This window comes from Ammospiza nelsoni, chromosome 15 (genome assembly GCF_027579445.1).
Source record: "Ammospiza nelsoni isolate bAmmNel1 chromosome 15, bAmmNel1.pri, whole genome shotgun sequence".
Lineage (NCBI taxonomy): Eukaryota > Metazoa > Chordata > Aves > Passeriformes > Passerellidae > Ammospiza > Ammospiza nelsoni.
This window is the reverse complement of record NC_080647.1, coordinates 8882971-8890636: the sequence shown is the minus strand read 5'-3', so window position 1 is coordinate 8890636 and position 7666 is coordinate 8882971. Positions and strand designations below refer to the sequence as shown.

Sequence of the window (7666 nt, the reverse complement as noted above, 5' to 3'; positions counted from 1 at the left end):
AAAGGAAAACACGGCATTGCACCACCAAGCCTTTGCTCTGCCTGAGCGAGGCAGCTCCGAGGAGTAACTTCTGTTTGGCTTATTTTGAATACAATGCACACACACGATGCCCACTGGCCGAAGACGCCGGCAGCAGACGGCTGCAGCCGAGGCTGTGCAGGAAGAGCAGCCACTGGCACCTCCTGGGCCTCGCTTCGTGAAGATCGCCCTGAAACCGCACGGAGCGCCCGGCGGGCGGGCAGGGGCCGCGCTGCGGAGCGGGCGGAGCGGAGCGGAGGAGCCGCGCCCCGGGGCGGGCCCGTGGGCGAGCCGCGCTCCGCCCCGGGTGGCGGCCGCAGGGCTGGCGGTGCCGCGGCGGCCGGAGGGTAAGGGCGGCCGGCCCGGGGAGCGGGAGCGGGGCGCTGCCGGCGGAGGGCGCTCCGGGCCCGGGTGGGGCGAGCCGGGCCGCGGGGCTCGCTCCGCCAGGGAAAGTTGTCGAGGCTGCCGGGGCGGTTCCCGGCGGCTCCGCTGGGGCTGCCCGGAGCCCGCGGGCCTGCTGGGACGGGCGGGCCGAGCCTCGCCCCGCTACGGTGCTGGGGGGGCGGGCTGGGCCGGGGGAGCCCGGCCCGTGCGGAGGGCGCGGCGGGCCTGGGCCCGGGGGTTCCTGGGGCGGGGGCTGCACGGCACGGCCCGGCTCGGCTGCTGCGGCTCTCGGGCAGCCCGAGCTGGCTCCGCACCTGGCGGGTCTTGCAGCCGAGGCGGGGCAGCGGGGCCCCCGGGCCGCAGCTCCCGCTGAAGCCGCTGAGGGCTGGGCCCTGCCCGCCGGGTGCCCTCGGCCGGCGCTGCCGGAGCTCGGGGACCGCGGCCTTCAGTGGCTCCATGCATTGGGCTGGGGGTTTGTGTTATCCTCGCCTCAGCGGTGCTGGGAGGGTTCGCTTCAAAACGCTCCTTTATTGCAATGTTCGTGAGAGCAGCGGCACTTCTGATCATCGCTCCTTTTCACTTAATTTTGCATAGAGCGGGCTGGATAAACTAATTTGTTAAAAATCAGTTTCAAGCTCTTTAGACTTCTCCAAGTGAGTGTCTGGTAAGTGCTTGTCATAGAATCACTTGGGTTGGAAAAGCCCTCTAAGATCACAGAGTCTAACCAGTAACACTTACTGTGTTTACTGCTAAAGGACACCCCCCAAGTGCCATGGCCACAAACCATTTGTGAGCTTCCAGGCATGGTGTTTTCAGCCTCTTCCAGTGCCTGATCACCATTTCAGTGGAAAAGTTTTTCCTAATATCCAATCTAAACCTCCTCTGTTGAAATGTGAGGCCATTTCCTCTCACATTACTTGAGAGAGGTGACCGATCCCCAACTGGATCCAGCCTCCTTTCAGGTGGTTGTACAGAGCCATAAGGTCCCCCCGAGCCTCTTTTTCTCCAGGCTAAACAACTCCAGCTTTTTTTCCCTGCATGATGAACTCTGCTGCTGGGGATCAATACATACACATGCTACATTGCATTAGCTTATAGTGCTCCTACATACTCACCTCTGCAGAATTAAAATATTACCTCTGCTGGTGAGACTGCTCAGGGCCTACACTGTCCATGAGAGCATGAAAAGTAACCTAGGAAAGTATGACTTTTTTTTCTCTTTAAGATAACCCTTTATCCTGACCTGGTTGATGGTATGGTCTCTGTTGTGGTGGCCCAGGGCCTGGCATGAGTGACCAGCTGGGAAACTGGGGATGGTAAGAGCTGTTTGAGCTAGCAGTACAGTGAGCAAATGTGGGGGGTGCCTTTGGAACAATTATTCCCACTACTTGCATATTGCTCATATGGACTATGTGAGTGTTTCAGGTTAGATGTTGCCAGGTTGCTAATTTCTCCCAGAAGTGTAAGTTTGTTTTAAAGTATGAACTTAGATTACACAATTTACGGTGTTGTAAGATAAGGACAGTTCAACCTTCAGTTGTTGTAGTAAATCCTAGTGCAAGGGCAGATGTGTTCCAAAAGTTTTTACCATGGCAGAGTGGCCAAAGGGAAATAATAATCTGATAAAGGAGTTGAAAGTCAAAATCCTTGTGATTTATCAGTTGCAGCAGTTTAGGTAGTGGCTTATTGATATGTCAGGGTTGATTCCAAAAGGCCATTCTGCTGAGCAGCAATTCAGTGGATCAGCCAGTACATAATTCTATGCCTTGTTCACAGTTATGTAGAGAGAAATTTCTGATGCTTGAAGAGCTCCTGGCTATGAGCACAAGTGGGGAAGAGCAGGGGTAATGGTGTGCACTAGCAAACCACTGTAGCTTACTCAGCTCTATGAAGAGAGTTTAGGGCTTTTAGGTGATTTATTGCAGTATGGTTGCACTGTGATGGTGTAAGGATATAAGTGAAAGAAGACTTGCAAGGGCAGAATAATATATCAGGATAATATATTGCTTTAATAGAAGATCTGCTTGCAAAACAGAACAAGATTTTGTGTACTCCAAGTGGTCTGCAGGCTTGACATTCATATCTGCAGGTTGTAACAACAGAGTCCTGGAGATTTTAGCCTGCTGCACCACAAATCTTAGTGGGGTGGCAGAAGTTTGGTTGGCACTAACTTGGTGGAAAGCTTTTTATCTTAGTGCACAGTGGGCAGAAGGGACTTTAGAGATCACTCACTGCTTCAGTTTTGTAGAAAGTGCTTTGTGTATCTGCTTTGCTTATATGAGACACTGGAGGTGTGTCTGTGTACATACACAGCTGTGTGCAGAGATTAATCCTGAGAGATTCAGCCTTGCCTGACAAACTTACAGTTAACTTACAGTTAATTCTGAGTGCATTTGGCTGCAGTTCCCTAAGAGGAGTGATTCTGTGCTCAGTCTGTGCTGTATCTGCTGCTGCCAGAGATTCCTGGTTATTTTATGTTAATTTTAATTGCACTTGCTTTTTCTCCAGTACATGTGTGTGTTTTTTCTTTGTCATTCTCAATAAAGTGTAGTCACTCTCTTTTATCAAACAGTTTCTGTGCTTGTCTTCCCTTGTACATTCCCATGCTGAAAGCAAACAGGCATTTTTCAAGTAATAACAGTATAGTTTATAACCTGTGAAAACCATCTTACAAATTTTTTTGTTGTGTTTCTTCAGTGGAAGCTTTTATGTGGCACTCTTGCAGTTGTCTTTGTATATGTATCTTTTTTTTCTCCATTTGATTTAGTCTATATTTATGTTAAAATAGTGTCTACAAAATAAAGAAAAATACAGCATATGGACAGCAATGAAATACACTAAGCTTTGCTTGTAACTAGGTGCTGAACCTTTGTGGAAGAAACTGGCACAGATGGTGGTTTGCCAACTTCTGTTTCTTTTTCCTTGAATTTAGGCCTGAAAAGTCCTTGATAACCAGTGGAAGCCTCTCTGTAAACTTTTTGTACAATTAACCATGCGAGGGGCAAAAAAAAATAGTGTGACTATTCTGTTTGTACTAGTTGTAGGTATACTGATATATGGAGCTCAGGTATCTGAACTTAACTCCTTTAATCAAAACCCAGCATTATACTGTTTAGATTTCCTGAAAATTTTCTCTGGTAAGCTAAAGGTTGTCAATATTTCCACTGTAGTTGGTGCTGGAACTGGGAGATTACCTCAGGAGCTGATGAGAGTCTGAAAGATACTTAGTTTCTTATTGTTAAATAAAGTAGGTGTAGCGGCTGCCTGGTGATTACTGGCTAGAAAAAGGTCAGTTGGGATCAGCTGTCCTGGCTGGGTCTCCTCCCATTTCCTTGCTGACCCTCAGCCTCCTCACAAAAGGCCTTGGCTCTGGGTAAGCCTTGCTCAGTGGTAACCCCTGAATTACTGCTGTAATACCTCTTAAATGGGACCCTCCTGCTAATCTGTAGGGGAGATTTGTTAAATTAAGAATTAGATCCAAATGATTAGTCTCTAGTTGTGTCCTTGGGGACAAACAATCATGTGATGCTGTTGTCTTGGCAGTGCTTATAAAGAAAACCCAAGAGTACATACCATTTGAAGAGACAACTTTCTAACTGTGGGGATCAGTTGGGTGTGTGTAATTTATGGTTTTTTAAAACATGTTATTTAAGCAAAGGACGTTCCCTGTTAGCCACATGTGATTCTTGATGACTGTTTGCTTATTATTAGCACTTCAAAAACTTACATCCAATTACCCAGGATGCACAATGTAAAACAAGTGTCATCTAAATTGTCCCATATTGATAATTACCTAGAAAAAGACGTGGTGATGAAAAGAAGTTCAAGAGAGAAAAAGGAAAGCTAAGCACAAGAGGAGAGAAGAGAGGCAGATAGATGGAGATGAGGAACACCCCCCAAAGCAGCAGAAGGAACCAGCTGAAGAACAGCACTGGCCAGAGAATATGCCTGAATGGGAAGAAAGGAAATCCCTGCTAGCTCAGAGAAGAGTGGAGTCTGTCAGACTGCTTACAGTGCTGTTAAATCGTGTGAAAGTAAGACTATTTTAAAACGTATTTTAAACTTTTAAGGTTATCTATTAGAGCTTGAATAATTCACTAGACATTTGATATCTTGATGCTGTTCAGGAGTCTGCTTTGGGGCTGACTGGACACTGAGAAGGCCTGAGGTCCATGTCTTGTGACAGTCTGCTCTCAGTCTTGCCCTGAGAGCAAACATAGTGCATTTTCACCCAGAAACTTTCCCTTTGGTGCTTTTTTAAGACCTTGTCTTTACAGAGTAAAAAATGGGGCTGGAAAAGCTGTTTTGGCTCTATTAGACTTGATCCAGTGTTGCAAGCAAGGAATTTTGGAGTGGAGACATAAGTGATACTCTCTTTGCTTGTTTTGGTCCCAGGTCTACAAGTGACTGAACTAAATTGGCACAGATTATACCCTTTGGATTTCTAATAGCTTCTTCTTTTTTTCTTGGCTAGCACTCATTACCAGGCTTATTTGATTCAGATAATGTCTTGAGAAAGTCAGCAGTGAAGTGATAAAAATTTGAGTGTTTTGCACACAGATTAATGTTTGCAAATTTAATTTAGTGCTTTGGGTAGAAAAGGTTTCAAATGAAAACAGGGGTTTTAATTTCTAATATGGCTTTGTCTCCACTATTTGCAAAGAAAAAATTGCAGCTTTTAACAAGTGTGTAATATAAAAGATTTCTAAAGGACTGTAATTTACTATGAGTTGAAGTCAGAGGCTACCCTTGCCATTCTGTGTGTGAATTTTAGGGCCCCATTACATCTGACATTGGCCTTCTTAATTACGAATGTGATGTGTTAAATAAATTTCTATTTTCTTGGTTTCACAGTTGGCAAGTCAAAAAGTGGATCCTTCACTGGGTGTAAAGAAGGGCAATTCATTTTCTGAAACAGCATTTAAAGACATACAGCAGGAGCTGATTCACTCCCTTTATCGTACGCACAAAGAGCTGAAACATAAGGAGTTTAAGTGCCCATTAACCCAAAAAGGTAGTGCTATATGCTGTGAGGAAGGAGATGTGAGTACCTTCCATGCACCTGCTTGTCACATAGTGAGGACAATTTTAAATGATGCCTCTGCAGCCCCGAGCTCTGATGGACTGCCTGGCAGAGATGTGTGCAACTCCTTGCTGATCACGGTCACCCAGCACGGCAGGGTCATCCAGCCTCTCCCTGCAAGGCACCACCCTGCGCTGGACGTAGGTCACACCCACACAGTGTCTGAGCAAGATGATTGCAGAAAGCAAAAGGTTTATGAGACTGATGAATTCATCCATTATTTACTGAACTACTATCAGACACCACACTATGCACGTGTTTGCTTAGAGCCAAAAACCACTGTGAACAAATCCCGGTGGAAGCGAGTGGTGTCTGATGATGGTGGTGGGTTTGACAGCAGCTTGAGTAACAAACATGGTCAGCACTTCAGAGAATTGAGTCCTGTACAAAACCTCCACAAGAGAAATTGTAGCAGTGATAGTAATTACAGGCTGGTGATCACTCTTGGAGAATTTGAGTCAACAGACAAAGTGTTAGAAAGCAAGGTCCGTGAGGGCAAGCTTGCAAAAAAGCTGCAGGTGCAGAGGAATGACTCACTCACTGTTGATACTGTACCACATGCTGGACTGAATCATTCTTTGGAGTGCACTACTGTTACTCATAATGAGGAATTCAAACAAGAAGATGGTAAAGATGAAGGCACTGTACCATATGGAACACGTAGATCTGCTTGCAGATTAAAGGATTTGCTGGAAGAGATCAGTGATTCTGAGTGCTTTAGAGAGGCATGTGGCGGCTCAGTGAAGAGAGCAGAAAGAAGGTATGAAGAAATTTACAGCAGTTGTAATAAAGGGTGCTTGTCTGCAAGAGCTGGGGAAAGAGAATTACTGGTTTGCCATAAAAATGTAGCTCTGGAAGGTCAAGAGAAGGAAATCAGCCAATGTAACTCCTGTTCTAATTCTGTCCATGAGGGCTTGGCAAGGCAGTGTGAACGTAAACTTAAAAAATCATGCAAGAGGTCTAGTAGTAAATTAAGATATGAAGGAAAGAAAAGTGAGAGACAATCCAGGGAAAAGGAGAAAAATGCTCATAAAATGAAGAAAAAGCGAAAAAACCTTTCTTCTAATCTTTTATCTGATGAATGTGGCTTTTCAGAGACGGACAGTTGCATGCAGCTGGAGTCGCTCAGAAAGATACAGAGAAAATGTAAGAAAATGTTGCACAAAAAAGTGAAATTCAAGACACATCACACCTCTATGGCTGCACCAGATGTTTCCCCTCATGATGGCTCACCCCTTCAGGAAACCCTCCAGAGGAGAGGTGAGAGAGGGGGACACCACAGCTAAGGGGACTCAATTTGACAGCTCTGTGGCAGGTGAGGTTGCCACAGTTCTTACAGTGATGAAGGGTTTTTGGTTTTAAAAGGTATAAGCATGGCATAAAAAAACCAGTGCAACTTCCCTGCAATTAAGGGTTTGTTCCGTTTAGCTCTGAAAGACACAGCTGCAGCTCAAGAGTAATATTTGTCTAATTAATTTAGCACAGTATCTGTCCTGGGCATTAGCAGGTAGTGGTTGTTCTGGTAACAACATGCTTTAGACAACTAAAACACTGATAGACAATTCAATGTGTGGCACAGCAGTGTAGGAAGTACTGTCTCAGGTGAGTAAATTTTTACACAGCTAAAATACATCTGATTTTCATACAGGATTGCTATTGGCTGTTCTTACAGCCTTTTTTACAATTTGCTGTGCTTCCAGTTGGTTGGTGGATACCCTTACAACCTGATAAACTCATTTCAACTTTTTCTTATCTACAGGAGATGAGAGGAAATTAATGTTGAGAAGAGAGATGGATGCAGATGTCAGAGGATGCCCTCTATTTCCTCTTGAGATAATTCAGACAAACCCCTTCTCAGATACTTTCTGTGGAGGAGAGCCCAGAAGAGGATGTTGAACAGCTACTGTATTATAGCTCTGAAGTTTTTATAAACAAGTGGGAGAAGAAAGCCCTTTGATCATTAAACAAAATATGAACTACTGGGTTGGTTTTTGATTTTTTTTTTCTTACATCATTCCTTTGGTTAGAATATCTAACTGGTGAAGTGAGCCACAGAAGCAGAATTTGTGTTTGCCTTTTGGATAACTTCTGGACCAAAACTTTCCCCAGAGCCAGAACAAACTTTCATGGACTAGTGGCTAAAGAACTTGAAAGGACACAGACTGAGATCTTGGAGCATTA

The 7666-nt window shown here is 45.3% G+C and overlaps 1 protein-coding gene across 3 annotated transcripts; it reads left to right on the top strand.

The window, feature by feature from the left end:
• Nucleotides 1–300: 300 nt before the first annotated feature.
• Nucleotides 301–7465, top strand: LOC132080152 (A-kinase anchor protein 17B-like). 3 transcript variants are annotated; one of them, XM_059483171.1, is made up of 5 exons: nt 301–365; nt 4200–4436; nt 5257–6245; nt 6581–6745; nt 7245–7465. In XM_059483171.1, the coding sequence occupies exons 2-4, from the start codon at nt 4347–4349 to the stop codon at nt 6633–6635; spliced, it is 1134 nt and encodes a 377-aa protein (XP_059339154.1). In that variant the 5' UTR covers nt 301–365; nt 4200–4346; the 3' UTR covers nt 6636–6745; nt 7245–7465. The 3 variants fall into 3 exon arrangements, with proteins under 3 accessions (XP_059339154.1, XP_059339152.1, XP_059339153.1); XM_059483169.1 differs by having other exon boundaries at nt 5257–6745; XM_059483170.1 differs by lacking the exon at nt 301–365 and adding an exon at nt 881–1066 and having other exon boundaries at nt 5257–6745.
• Nucleotides 7466–7666: the final 201 nt, after the last annotated feature.